The following is a 14,786-nucleotide window of genomic DNA, read 5'->3' on the forward strand; positions in this document are numbered from 1 at the left end:
TGGAGTGCAGTGGTGAGATCTCAGCTCACTGCAACCTCCGCCTCCCAGGTTCAAGCGATTCTCCTGCCTCAGCCTCCCGAGTACTTGGGACCACAGGTGTGAGCCCCCACGCCCGGCTAATTTTTGTATTTTTAGTAGAGATGGAGTTTCACCAAGTTGGCCAGGCTGGTCTCAATCTCCTGACCTTAAGTGATCTGCCCGCCTCGGCCTCCCAAAGTACTGGGCTTACAGACGTGAACCACCACGCCCGGTCCCCTTCTCCTGGCTTTTAAAGTTGAGTTAAAATGACTCGGGTACAGAAAGATTTAGGGTTAGAATTTTAAATGTAATTTTAATCATCACGTTTATGGACACTACATTTGTGACTGCATTATCCAAGGGTAGATAATAAGAATGGTGGCCGCACATACAGGAGTTGGGAAACAGTTGCTTCTGGAAGCCCCATCATATACGTAAAAAGCAAAGAGTTGTGAAGAATTCCATGTAATATAATCTCTACAGCCAGGGGATTGCATTATTTAGAGTGAAAAATTAAAGTGTGCTAACATTACAAAGTTTGACTAGAGGCAGTCTGTTGGAAGTGATTCAGCTGTTAAATAGCTCACCCTATTATCCTCCCATTTGTATTAGTAGTATTTTAGGGTAACTGAGATATTGACTTGTAAGCACTGCTGCACGGAATCAAAACGGTCTCTCTGCAGCATACTGGAGTGATTCTAACTCCAAATCTTCTAGGTATTGTCCTGTGTAGACCTGACTCAAGATAAAGGAATAGTGCAGGCATACACCCTGAAATCTACCATCATGAAAAAGTTCTCACTGAATGCTTTCTTGTGTGTAATTTCTTTTTTTTTTTCTTTGTGGAGGGATGTGCCAGGGAGAAAAACAAGTAACTGAAAACAACTTATAAAAGTCTTGTTCATAGTAAAGATAGAGAATAAATATTTAGATTCACTTAGACTTTGCAGATGCTAAATGTACTCTGTGTCTTGATTCATTTATTTTTTTGAGACTGAATCTTGCTCTGTCGCCCAGGCTGGAGTGCAGTGGCGCGATCTCAGCTCACTGCAAGCTCTGCCTCCCGGGTGTAAGCGATTCTCCTGCCTCAGCCTCCTGAGTAGCTGGGGTTACAGCTGCCCGCCACCACGCCTGGGTGATTTTTTGTGTTTTTAGTAGAGACGGGGTTTCGCCATGTTGGCCAGGCTGGTCTGGAACTCCTGGCCTCAGGTGATCCGCCCGCCTTGGTCTCCCAATGTGCTGGTATTACAGGTGTCAGCCACCGTGCCTGGCCTCTCTGTGTCTTTATTAAACTTAAGTCGGAATGTTCTTAAGAAATAAAAACTGGGCTCAGTGGCACATGCCTATAGTCTAGCTACTCTGAGGCTGAGGCGGGAGGATTGCTTGAGCCCAGGAGTTTGAGGCCAGCCTGGGCAACACAGTGAGACTTAATCCCCCCCAAAAAAACTTCTTTATTTTTTTTTAATTTTCAATTTTTTTGGAGACAGAGTCTCACTCTGTCACCCCTGCTGCAGTTCGGTGGTGCGATCTTAGCTCACTGTAAGGATCTCCGCCTCCTGGGTTCAAGCAATTCTCCTGCCTCAGCCTCCCAAGTAGCTGGGACTACAAGTGTGAGCCACCATGCCCGGCTAATTTTTGTATTTTTAGTAGAGATGGGATTTTGCCACGTTGCCCAGGCTGGTCTCAAACTCCTGAGCTCAGGCGATCCACCCGTCTCGGCCTCCCTAAGTGCTGGGATTACAGGCATGAGCCACTGTGCCCGGCCCAAAAAAAAGTCTTCTTAAAAAATAAATCTTCTTAAAAATAGAGGGACTGAATATTGCATTGTTATTTTTATGGAGGCCAGAAGAAACATAGCACCCTTTTCTGAGCCACATTTACAAGGAATATTCCAAGTAGGACGCAGCTACTGGAGTAAAATGCTTCGTGTTCGAAAGCATAGGAATATATGTGTGTATGCATACACATATGCCTCATTTTTTATGATATCGTACATAAATGCTAAATGAGCAGTGACTCACTGTGTTATAATTATGTAAACCCCGCTGGGTTTTAACACAAGTCGTTCTTTTCTCTTTTAGTCAGTTTACAGACACGAGACAGAATAGGAACTGGCGGCTCGGTGGTGGACTGCAGGGGACTGTTAGAAAATGAAGGGTACGTATGACCACAGCGAGAGGCAGGCTGAGTTCTCTGCTGCCTTAATCTCTCGGCCTATAGGAGAGTGCCCTTCGCTCCTTAAGTCACTCTGCAGAATGCTTGAGATGCATAAGGATGTTGGGATAAAACTGTGAACCACTTTGCTTGTCTATTAAGGAAGCTGTAAAAACAACTGGGGTTGGCCAGGCAGAGTGGCTCACGCCTGTAATCCCAGCAGTTTGGGAGGCCGAGGCGGGTGGATCACGATGTCAGGAGATTGAGACCATCCTGGCTAATATGGTGAAACCCCATCTCTACTAAAAATATAAAAAATTAGCCAGGCGTGGTGGCAGGAGCCTGTTGTCCCAGCCTACTCAGGAGGCTGAGGCAGGAGAATTGCTTGAACCTGGGAGGAGGAGGTTGCAATGAGCAGAGATTGCGCCACTGCACTGCAGCCTGGGTGACAGAGTGAGACCCTGTCTCAGAAACAAACAAACAAAAACAAACAACAACAACAACAACAATTCAGGTTGTGCCTGAAAGACTCAGAATCCAATGAAAGAGGCTCCCATGGGCCAAAGATGGGTGAGTTTGAGCATCAATAAGGATTATAACTGCCTGTAATCCCAGCACTTTGGGAGGTCAAGGTGGCCGGAGGCTTTGGTCTCGAGTTTGAGACCAGCCAGGGCAATATAGCGAGACTTTGTCTCTGCTAAAAAATTAAAAAATAAGAAATTAGCTGGGGCCGGGCGCGGTGGCTCACGCCTGTAATCCCAGCACTTTGGGAGGCCGAGGCGGGCGGATCACAAGGTCAGGAGATCGAGACCACGGTGAAACCCCGTCTCTACTAAAAATACAAAAAATTAGCCGGGCGCGGTGGCGGGCACCTGTAGTCCCAGCTACTCAGGAGGCTGAGGCAGGAGAATGGCGTAAACCCAGGAGGCGGAGCTTGCAGTGAGCCGAGATCGCGCCACTGCACTCCAGCCTGGGCAACAGAGCGAGACTCCGTCTCAAAAAACAAAACAAAACAAACAAACAAAAAAATTAGCTGGGCATGGTGGCATGCACCTATAGTCCCAGCTGCTAGGGAAGCTGAGGCGGGAGGATTGCTTTGAGTCCAGGAGTTTGCAGTTGCGGTGAACCCTGATGACACCACTGCCCTCCACCTTGGGCGACACAGCAAGACCCTGGCTCAAAGAGAAGAAAAGAATTATAACTGCCATGAATTTGGAACATATCAAATATATTAAAAATCCTTGGGTTCATAATGACGGGGGAAAGAACTCAACACACTAAAAACAAACTGCCGAACTGTCATTGGTCACTGTCACAATTTTGCAGTCCCCCATGAATTAATGGACCTGGCCAACAATCAATAATTGCTAACATCACAGAAGAGAGATGATCCAACGTTAACACACCTCTTGGAAATACTGGGGACCAGGAGTGTGTCTCACGGCCCCAAGGGAATATAATTAACAAGCATCCAAAATGGGGCCCTCTGTAGGACAGACACCCACTGTCTTCAACAGATAGACTGCGAGGAAAGCAAAGACAGGAGGGGAGGAGAACTGTCAACAATTCATATGAAAACAAACTTGAGACATAGCTACACATGCAAGGTGTGGACTTTGGATCCTGATTTATGAAACAATTGGAGAAATCTGAACACTGGCATTTGATTTTTTAAAAAATTAATGAACATTTTTTAGTCGTGATAATGGAAAAAGTCCTTGTCTTTTAGAGGGACAATATAGATCCTTTTAGAGGCTGAAATATTTAAGGATGAAATCATAAAATGTTGGGGTTGGTGGGGGGGATTGGAAGAGTGGACATTGGATGATGGTTAGTTGGGAGGGGTGGACACGGGGGGTTCATTGTACTGGTCTCTCATTTTTTGTACATATTTGAAATTTTTCAATCTAAGATTTTAAAAAAGTATTTGCTTCTAAGGGACAGTAGCCTATTAAGGTAAATTGTCTTCAAAATTGCTCAGGGGGTAAAGATTGATGTTTAAAAAGTACCTAAAGGTATTTTGGTATTTTATGTAACCAGGAGTTTCATTATAGAGTAAAATAACAAGGAAAATGGAGTATTTGGATATGATTTTATTTTATTTTCAAGATGGAGTCTTGCTCTGTCACCCAGGCTGGAGTACAGTGGTGCAATCTTGGCTCACTGCAACCTCCTGGGTTCAAGCAATTCTCGTGCCTCAGCCTCCCAAGTAGCTGGGACCATGGGCATGTGCCACCATGCCTAGCTAATTTTTGTATTTTTAGTAGAGATGGGGTTTCACCATGTTGGTCAGGCTGGTCTTGAACTCCTGACCTCAAGTGATCTGCCCACCTTGGCCTCCCGAAGTTGGGATTACAGATGTGAGCCACCGCACCCGGCCTGGATGTGATTTTAAATCAAGAAAAATGAGATCTCATTTCACGAACTCCTCTGGGTCTAAGGCTGGTTTCTTCTAATCATTCCAGTCTACCCTACAGTGAAACTGTACAGTTGGCCTTGGGGACACTCCAGCCACCTGTTCCTCTTAGAAGAGTCTGTCTTTCTGTTTGAGTGGCACAGGGTGAATTTTACAAAACTAGGCCCTTGGAACACTGGACATTGTTAAAGGAAAGCAAATGAATGTATGTGACAGTGTCCCCAGGACACTAGCCCTAGGGCGCTGGTCTTGTGACTCCTCCATGGTGACACCATGCCTGCCTGCTCTCGTCCCTTTCAGATCGGTGTATGAAGACTCAGGGCCTGGGAGGCCACTCAGCTGCTTCATGGAGGAACCAGCCCCTTACACAGATAGCACCGGTGCTGCTGCCGGAGGAGGGAACTGCAGGTTTGTGGAGTCCCCAAGTCAAGATCAAAGACTTCAGGCACAGCGGCTTCGAAACCCTGATGTGCGAGGTTCACTACAGACGCCCCAGAACCGACCACACGGCCACCAGTCCCCGGAACTGCCCGAAGGCTACGGTGAGAGAATGTACCCTGCTGTGGCCAGTGCCATCTGCCCTGTTTCCACGAGCTTGACTTTTTTTTTTTTTTTGAGACAAGGTCTCGCTCTGTCACCCATGCTGGAGTGCAGTGGCATGATCCTGGCTTACAGCAGCCTTGACCTCCCTAGCTCAAGTGATCCTCCCAAGTAGCTGGGATTACAGGCACACACCATCATGTCCAGCTAATTTTTGTATTTTTTGTAGAGAATGGGTCTCGCCATGTTGCCCAGGCTGGTCTCAAACTCCTGGGCTCAAGTGATCCGTTTGCCTGAGCCGCCCAAGTGCTGGGATTACCGACATGAGCCACGGCACCCGGCCTTTAACCTTTTTTGAGTAGCCTGTTTGTGCCGTAAGTGCGGATGTTTGCATGGCTATGCCATTTGATAATCGTGGCAGTGTAAAGACAACTGGAAGAAAATGGTGCTCAATCTAGCTAAGCATGAATTTTCAGCAATTGCTCCACATCTCCCAGTCTAGAAATCAAGTGAAAATCTTAGGCAAACGAAGACCAGAGCCAACCAAGATAACATGTAGGCTAGATGAGGATGTCTGTAGTGCTCTGGAAAGGAGAGCATGGGGCAAGACGGAGAAGAGGGGATTATTTGGCCACCTCAGAAGAACCGGGAGAAGACGGGGAGCGTTAGCTAGATGTAGATAATACCAGAAGGGAGGGCATCGAGGGTTGGTTACAGACTCTCCCTGGAACTCAAGTTGTCTAATGTGGATCCCTGATTTCTTGTGTAGAACAAAGAACAACAGTCCAGGGCCAGGTTTACTTTTTGCACACACAGACCGGAGTTAGCACGTGGCACGACCCTAGGATACCAAGGTAAGCCTCCTGAAATGCACACCCTCCCAGCTGTCTTTCCAGCAGTTGACTTGAAAAGCCAGTGCCCTCTCCCAGATGTGTTGCTCTTGTTTCAAACTAAAAATATTGATGAATGAGATGATATTGATGTCTGGGATTTCCTTCAGATAAGCTGGGGTGGGGGGAGTGGCCAGGGGTACGTTTGAAACGAGGTTGACCGTGATCATTGCTGAAGTTGGTTACACAGCGATTCCTTAGGATCGCTCATTTTTTATATGCTTAAAATTTTCTGTCATAAGTCAAGGAAATGTAAAGACTCTGTTACCCTTTCTGTCTTCTACTTTACTGTCCCCATTGCCTCAGTCCCTCGGGGACCATTCCTGGGGGAGATGAAGCTTTTCTATACGAATTCCTTCTGCAAGGCCATACATCTGAGCCCAGGTTAGAGAGACCCCCCCACCCCATAACAGAGTTAAGTTTCTTTGTTTCTTTTCTTTGCTTTTTATTTCCTTTTGGAATAGCATTACTACCTAATACGAGTTTTGGTAATACTTAGTTCCTTTTTATTCATAATTTGTTTCATCTGAGAATAAACTTCCTGTCTTTGATTTTCCAAATCTGTGTTTAATTTATGACTCAGTACCTATAATGAGACTGGAAATATATTACCTGCAAACGAATGCGGTGTCTCTTTTGTACCCCGTTAGAAATGACAGGCTTTTGTGTTAATTAGAAACATCTTGGTCGGTAAAGCTGTGCTCCCTTCTGACTGTAGATTGTGTTGAAATGATTAATCAGGAGAATAATCATTCTTAGCGTGGAAAATACTTGTTGAACAAAAAGCCCATTTGAAAATGAGAATGGCTTGTCCTGCAACTGTTTAGAAGCAAGTTTCTGAATGCATGTTCCTGTATTCTCCCTTCCCCCTGAAAAGCTTGGTGCTGTCTGAGAACTTTCCAATGAAGAAACCCTTCTGGCCTGGAGCGTTTAATGACACTTGTGAATTCAGTTAGTTTTCTGACAGCACTAAGATACTTCCTACTATTTGGGCCTTCTTTCCTATAAGAAATGATATTCCGTGGGGAGCCCCTGTTCCTTATCATGGTTATAAGCGCTCAAATTTCCTTTTTTTTTTTTTTTGAGATGGAATTTTGCTCTTGTCACCCAGGCTGGAGTGCAATGGTGTGATCTGGGCTCACTGCAACCTCCACCTCCCGGGTTCAAACGATTCTCCTGCCTCAGCCTCCCAAGTACCGGAATTACAGGCACCCGCCACCACACCCAACTAATTTTTGTATTATTAGTAGAGACGGGGTTTCATCATGTTGGCCAGGATGGTCTTGAACTCCTGACCTCAGGTGATCTGCCCGCCTCCCAGAGTGCTGGGATTACAGGCGTGAGCCACCGCACCCAGCCTGAAAGTTTGGTTTTTAATCTCTTGGATGTTGCCGCTGTTTGCAACAGAGGGGCCTGGACTGAGTGGAGGTTTGGCGTAAGTAGCACCACGAAGGTCCATCTTAGCAGAGCTGGGACACAGACACCTTGATAAGGAACCTCTGTGGCTTCTGTTGCTGACTTTTGGCCTCATTCCTCCGTACTCAGTTGGAGAAACCTCTCTGTATCTTCCATTTTGGTAGAGACCTTAACAGTGTGAACTGTGATGAACTTGGACCACTGCCGCCGGGCTGGGAAGTCAGAAGTACAGTTTCTGGGAGGATATATTTTGTAGATCATAATAACCGAACAACCCAGTTTACAGACCCAAGGTTACACCACATCATGAAGTAAGACTTTAAAAATAGTTTTTGCTGACCTCTTTCATTGATAATTGAATGTTTTCTTGGACTGATTTGTGTGAATGTATTGACTGCCTTGCTGGTTGGGTAATAAGCGTGGTCAAAATGATGTTAGATATTTGGTGGATAACTGCATATTTTAAACTCTTAAATTAGCTGTGAAGAGCAGTGAAGCCCTAGATTGCTGCTACCCTTTTCTTACTTGCAGCCTAGATAAAATTTACCGAGATGGGAGTCTTAGGCAGCTTCACGAAGGAAGCTTCTGCAGGCAGCGCTCTCGAGACATGCCGCCCTTAGGTTGAGAAGTAGAGATAGGCGATGTCCTCCCCCTAGTGCCTGCACGGTGGGGAACTCGATACCTGGGAACTGGGAATTCTCTTGGATCCCATATTTAGTGTTCCAGGCCTGTTGTGTTCTCAGAGCCAAACATCCCACGTAGCTCTTTTTTTAATTTTGAGACAGAGTCCCGCTCTGTTGCCCAGGCTGGAGTGCAGTGGCGCGATCTCGGCTCACTGCAAGCTCCGTCTCCCTAGTTCAAGTGATTCTCCTGCCTCAGCCTACTGAGTAGCTGGGACTACAGGCACCTGCCACCATACCCGGCTAATTTATTGTTTTTTTAGTAGAGATGGGATTTTGCCACGTTGGCCAGGCTGGTCCCAAATTCCTGACTTCGGGTGATCTGCCTGTCTCGGCCTCCCGAAGTGCTGGGATTACAGGCATGAGCCACTGCTCCCACCCTCGACATAGCTCTTTTTACCGACAGCTGTGTGTCTCAGTGGCAAAACTTAAACTGGACAACTGCCACTTTGTCACCGTACTAATCCTCCTCCTTTTATTTTACTGAAAGTTTGCTCTCAATGAGCAGGCATGGAAATCTCTTGGCGGTAAAAATGAGGGATGGTTTTCATTAGATTTCACTTGAGCGGTCCGTTGTGCCTATCATTAGATTTCATTTGAGCTCTCCACTGTTATCTCCTTTAAAATTTTTTCCCGTCATCTCCATTTCATTCTAACTGCCAAGGTGCATCTGATGGTATTGGTCCATCTCATGGGTGTGTAATAGATGCATAATAAATGACAACCATTTCCATTTTTATTTGTAGTAGTAATGTGCGAGATAAGTGGTTGCTTGGAATTGGGGTACCTCCCTTTTTTTTTTGAGACAGAGTCTGGCTCTGTCGCCCAGGCTGGAGGGCAGTGGCGCGATCTCGGCTCACTGCAACCTCCACTTCCCAGGTTCAAATGGTTTTCCTCTCTCAGCCTCCTGAGTAGCTGGGATTACAGGTGCCCACCACCACACCTGGCTAATTTTTTGTATTTTTAGTAGAGACCGGGGTTCACCATATTGTCCAGGCTGGTCTCGAACTCCTGACCTCAGGTGATTCACCTGCCTCGGCCTCCCAAAGGGCTGGGATTATAGGCTTGAGCCACCACGGCCGGCCTGGGGTACCTCCTTTATTGTACTGTAGACCTATATTTAGGCTAATGTGGCCATCAGCGACTTTTACACAGCTAGCTAGGTACCTGGTTATGCCATCAGGGAAGCAAATTCTCCCTGAAGGTGCATGTAGCAAGCCCTCTCCGCCTACCCTGTCGCGTATGTGGGTGCTTGCAGCTCCCCTGGCCGGGGCTTCAGAGTGACTCTCTGCGTCTCTTCTTCCCAAGTCACCAGTGCCAACTCAAGGAGCCCAGCCAGCCGCTGCCACTGCCCAGCGAGGGCTCTCTGGAGGACGAGGAGCTTCCTGCCCAGAGATACGAAAGAGATCTAGTCCAGAAGCTGAAAGTCCTCAGACACGAACTGTCGCTTCAGCAGCCCCAAGCTGGTCACTGCCGCATCGAAGTGTCCAGAGAAGAAATCTTCGAGGTAGAGAGTTTAGGGCCACTGCCCAGACCCTGTTCAGAAACAAATAAGGCAGCTCAGACAAAGGAATCTCAAATGCCTTTGTTTTAAAGGGCTGCTTTAAATGAACTGCTTTGTGGGTGATGTCTGCGTTTCAGGGAACCCTTCTTTCTCTTGGTATTTCAGGTATTGATTTTATTACTAAGGGAAGTGCAGAGTTTGTCAGAACCACAGCCTGTGTAGAGGGAGGGAACGGTATTTATTTCCTCTCATGGTAAAAAGGGAGACAACTAAATAGTTTCACCTCTAGGTTTTCATAGAAACTAGCACTAAAAAATAGTGGGAACCGCCTTGTCTACATGATGCAGGTTAAATATTCCTGCAATCTGCGCCTTCCCCAGAGCCAGGCAGTCTCCCTCCTCTCTTCTTGTACGAGATGTCATCTGAGGGCTGTCCTTCTCAGGGCAGCTCAGGGGCTGGGGGCCGTCCTGCTTCTCCTGTGGAAATTGGCGGGGAGCAGGTGGCTCCTGGGACAGGTTCTGTCCCTTACACGGCTTCCTGCAGGAGCAGATCTCTAAACAGACTGGCCCTTTTCCCAAGAAAGCTGACCATTCGGAAAAATCTCCATGGCATTTGGGCCATTTCCTGCCCTCCTTTGTGGAGACACTGTCAGAAATGATCAAAGGAGACAGAGCACAGATTCTTCCTGGGTGACAGTGCTGAGGGAGCACAGCGGGGCGAGGAGCTGAGCGCCTTCCCCACCGCCAGGGCTGGGCCTGGGTGTTGGATGGGCAGCTTGGCCGCAGTGCCCAGCCCTGCCTGCTGCATGTCTGCCCTTGTTGCAGGGTTAGAAAAGCGCTGAAGTACTGACTTAACTACCAGATTGTTTCCTCTTTCCCTCTCAGGTTGCCAGAGTGTTTTTTGTTTTTTTTTTTTTTTTTGAGACAGAGTCTCGCTCTGTTGCCAAGGCTGGAGTGCGTGATCTCGGCTTACTGCAAGCTCCGCCTCCCAGGTTCAAGCGATCCTCCTGCCTCAGCCTCCCAAGTAGCTGGGATTACAGGCACCCGCCACCACACCCGGTTAATTTTTTGTATTTTTAGTAGAGACGGGGTTTCACCATGTTGGCCAGGCTGGTCTCGAACTCCTGACCTCAGGTGATCCGCCCACCTTGGCCTCCCAAAGTGCTGGGATTACAGGTGTGCGCCACTGCACCCAGCTGGGTTGCTGGAGTTTGAATTGCGTTAAATTTAAAGCATAAAAAAATTCTTAAGTACTTTGTTACTGAATCTACATCTACAGACATGTAGTAGCTTCTACTTCAAGTGCTGAGTCTGAGGGAATAGCAGGCTGATCACCTGTGTTCTGTGCTGTGCTTAAGCCACCTTATGTCTTACTTAAAAACTTAAAATCTTTTTGCTTTTTGACTCAGTGTGAAGTCAAATGTGATTTTTCACTTTAGATATAAAAACAGGCTCAGAACTCCCTTAGCATTCAGACTTTCTAACGTCTTGATTTTGGTTGCAATACATAAGTTGTTTATAGTGTGCACTGAAATTAATCTATACAGAGAAAAACCAACCCTAGTGAGATTTGTCCTTCACTCCTTGGTGATTCACTGAAAACAGACACGTGTTTCCCTTAAGGTTAGTGTTTCCTGGCATTGTGTTTGTTTTGTTGTTGTCTCAGAGGGAGAAACTGAGAAAAAAGATGATGGAATATACTAGATACCAAAGAAACATTCCGATTAGGAGCCAGATAAAACTTGAATTGGAATGGATGCGTATTCTTAACCAGGCGCCATTACCAATAACCGCTTATAACTTGAAGAATAAGAAATATTCTTCTCTCTGAAACTGTGATGTTGCTATTCAGGAGTCTTACCGCCAGATAATGAAGATGCGACCCAAAGACTTGAAGAAACGGCTAATGGTGAAATTCCGCGGGGAAGAAGGTTTGGATTACGGTGGCGTGGCCAGGTGAGTTGCTAATTCACCTTCTCTGCTGCGTGGATTTCCGTCTTTTCAGGAGAAGTCATTTGCCCTTCTCCAGTGCTCATCACCAAGCACTCCTGGGCAGGGCTGATGTCTCCCTGGAGCAGTCGGGCCAGCATGCGCTGGCTGCAGCCACCCTCTAACAGGAATTCCTCAGAGCGTGCTCGTGCCAGCCTCTTGCCATAACCTACCAGAATATCCATGATCATCACCACTAATCAACTTCTTGTAAAGCTAGAATTCAGCTTTTAAACTCACTCCCTTCTTTTGAAACATAATTTCAGGACATGCTCCTGAAATTAACACAGGAGGTGGCCTTGCTCTCCTCTGTAGAGGATTTTCTGCAGGGAGCAGGGCAGGGACTGCATTTGTGCATGTAAACTGCATGTAAATCGCATTCATGTCAAAATAATTATATGTAAAATGTTGAAATTGTGGTCAAAATAATTCAAGAAAATGATATTTAAAAACCAGAATAGAATGATGAAAAGCTGCTATTTCACGTCCTGCCTCTTTTCACTTTCAAGACAATTTTTCTTTTTTGTCTTTTTTGAGACGGAATCTTGCTCGGTTGCCCAGGCTGGAGTGCAGTGGCGCAATCATAGCTCACTGCAGCTTCAACCTTCAGGGCTCAAGCCAGCCTCCCACCTCAGCCTCCCAAGTAGCTGGAACTACAGGTGTGTAACACCACGCCTGGCTAATTTTTAAAAAGTTTTTTGTAGAGATGAGGTCTTACTATGTTGCCCAGGCTGGTCTCAAACTCCTGGGCTCAAGCCATCCTCCCATCTTGGCCCCCAAAGTGCTGAGATTGCAGGTGTGAACCACTGTGCTTGGCTAAGACAACTGCTCCTTAACTCATTTAGCTCTTTGTTTGAATAGGTGTCTTATTATTTCTGGATTTAATGATTTATGGGCATATACAGAAGATAGACTGACTCTAGTTACTCTCATGTTCAATTTAGTAATATGAATCTTTTTAGTTCTTCCCTCATTTGTAACTTCATGTCCTGTGCTTTCACCTTTAGTTTTTGATTTATCAACTAGAGACATGATCTCTGGACCTCTCAGTTACATAAGAACAGGATATTCATACTTGTAACTTCTCTTCAGCATTCCTTCTGCCTCTTAAATTCTGTCATCTGTAATACTACTTTTATATTGTCAAGGTTAAGATTTACATTCTCTTCGGTAACCAAAATTTGGTGAGTCTCCTATGCCTGTCTACCAATTATTTGTAAAGGGATGAAAGTTTATATGGTTTATATTATTATGAATGAAAATATTGTCCATTAAGGGGTTAAATAGTTTCTAGAATTTGTTTAACTTTTTGGAACAAATTCTAATTTTTCCAAGAATTTCTTCTTCCCTTTTTTTCTGGAGACAGAGTCTCACTCTGTGGCCCAGGCTGGAGTCCACTGGCTGGATCTCAGCTCACTGCTACCTCCACCTCCCAGGTTCAAGTGATTCTTGCGCCTCAGCCCCCTGAGTAGCTGGGATTACAGGAGCGAGTCACCATGTCCAGCTAATTTTTGTATTTTTAGTAGAGATGGGGTTTCACTATGGTGGCCAGGTGGGTGCTGAACTCCTGACCTCAGGTGATCCTCCCGCCTTGGCTTCCCTCCCCAGTAGCTTTCACTGTCTCTATTGCCCCTTGAACTTCAAGTCCTCCAGGACGGTTACACATCATACCTTCTGACAGCCCCGCTGTGTCTCCTGCAAGGCTTCTGTGCAGCCTGATGGCAGTTCTCTCGCTCCTCCGTGCCACTGTCGTCGTGAGACTTCACTGCTTCCCTGGGTGAGGTCCATTGTCCTGGGCGTCCCGCAGCTTCCCCTTTCTTGGCGTCCTCCCTTGTCATGCTGTGACCACCTCATGGTTGTGTGGTGTGATGTCTCCGTTTCTCGTCTGCGTTTTCCGAGAGACTCAAACTGCACACAGCCAGGAACCTTGTCTTGTTCACAGCTGATCCCCGGTTCTTAGAACAGCAGCTAACACACAGCGGAGCACTTGTCTCCGTAAATACGTGCCAAATGAATGAATTTTACTTTTTGTTAATTTCTTCGCACATTTTCTTTCTTTGGTCGTTCTGAAATGCTTGTTACTCAGCTGTTGGACTCCCTGGTTTGGTCTGGTAGGAGTTACATTCCTTCCGCGTCTTCCGTAGTCGTCCAGTCTTCTGCGTGGAGACAAGTGTTTGCAAATTTCCCTTGACTGACATGATGCTGTAGTGGGAAGAGCTGGGAATCCCTGCTCTGCCACCTCCAGTTTGGTCTTGCAGTGTTATTTCACCACTGGAGTCTTCCTCCTAATGGGGTCATACCTATCTCAGAGAGAGGTGGAGCGATTCCAGTTGCACGTGTATTACACATGTGCAGGAGTGTGTTCATTATCCGATCTGTGGGAGTCAGGCTACACTTATCTCCCCAGTATTTAGTCCTGAAGTCCTTTCTGTAGCTTCCCCTGTTTAGTTATTGCTTCCCCTACCACTTCCAGAACACAGCTGATTGTATCTTCATGTGGTCCATGGCTCGGTTGGAACGTTTGCTTATATTTTAATCACTTCCTGTCTAGACAATTGAAGGTCTTTGTCTTTTTCAAAAAAGGTTCTTCCTAAATCGAAACTCCAAAACTTGGGATGAATTCAAATTCAGCAACATTGCCTTTGTAGTAAAGAAACTTTATAGGATTCAGAGTCTCATCTCTTCTGGCTGTCCTTTCTGTTCTTTTGAGTACAATACAGAACTGTTTTTGTTTGATATTTTTCGTGTATTCTCATGATTTTCTTGGACAGCTTCTCTGCCTTTGTGTCTGTCCTTCCCTATTCTCTCTCATTTCTGTTTGAAAGAGTAAGAAATTCCAGAATAAAATTTGGGGCTGCTATCTTAATGCGATCCATTGAAAAGGAGTTTTGAGTAGAATGAACGAAAGACTCTGTAGATCTGCCACAGGTGTTTGTCTGAGACCGCCCACTAGCTGGGCTTATCGCAACCCGAGTGCAGCCACTGAACCATACAGTTTCTAGTTGAAGTGCCTTTTTTTTTGGCTTGACTCTTTTTAACTTTGGGGTTTTTAAAATAATAAAATGATGCAAACATTAAAGAAACTCAGAAAATAATAACTCAGGCTGGGCGCGGTGGCTCACTCCTGTAATCCCGGCACTTTGGAAGGCCGAGGTGGGTGGATCATTTGAGGTCAGGAGT

At 46.1% G+C, this 14,786-nt stretch overlaps 2 protein-coding genes across 4 annotated transcripts in view; one reads left to right on the forward strand and one right to left on the reverse strand.

Moving 5' to 3' along the window:
• Window positions 1–14,786, reverse strand: part of ARPC1A (actin related protein 2/3 complex subunit 1A) — a 374,209-nt gene that overhangs the window by 325,633 nt on the left and 33,790 nt on the right. The gene's annotated exons all lie outside the window — the stretch shown is intronic.
• Window positions 1–14,786, forward strand: part of SMURF1 (SMAD specific E3 ubiquitin protein ligase 1) — a 123,047-nt gene that overhangs the window by 92,687 nt on the left and 15,574 nt on the right. For 2 of the 3 annotated variants that reach the window (XM_050783963.1, XM_050783964.1), the window contains exons 6-11: window positions 2,100–2,175; window positions 4,889–5,130; window positions 5,898–5,982; window positions 7,599–7,745; window positions 9,423–9,621; window positions 11,470–11,573. In XM_050783963.1, the coding sequence (XP_050639920.1) occupies window positions 2,100–2,175; window positions 4,889–5,130; window positions 5,898–5,982; window positions 7,599–7,745; window positions 9,423–9,621; window positions 11,470–11,573 (853 nt within the window). Of the gene's footprint in view, window positions 1–2,099; window positions 2,176–4,888; window positions 5,131–5,897; window positions 5,983–6,324; window positions 6,403–7,598; window positions 7,746–9,422; window positions 9,622–11,469; window positions 11,574–14,786 lie in introns of all 3 variants that reach the window. The other variant, XM_050783965.1, reaches the window with a different exon arrangement.

This window comes from Macaca thibetana, chromosome 3 (genome assembly GCF_024542745.1).
Source record: "Macaca thibetana thibetana isolate TM-01 chromosome 3, ASM2454274v1, whole genome shotgun sequence".
Taxonomy (NCBI): domain Eukaryota; kingdom Metazoa; phylum Chordata; class Mammalia; order Primates; family Cercopithecidae; genus Macaca; species Macaca thibetana.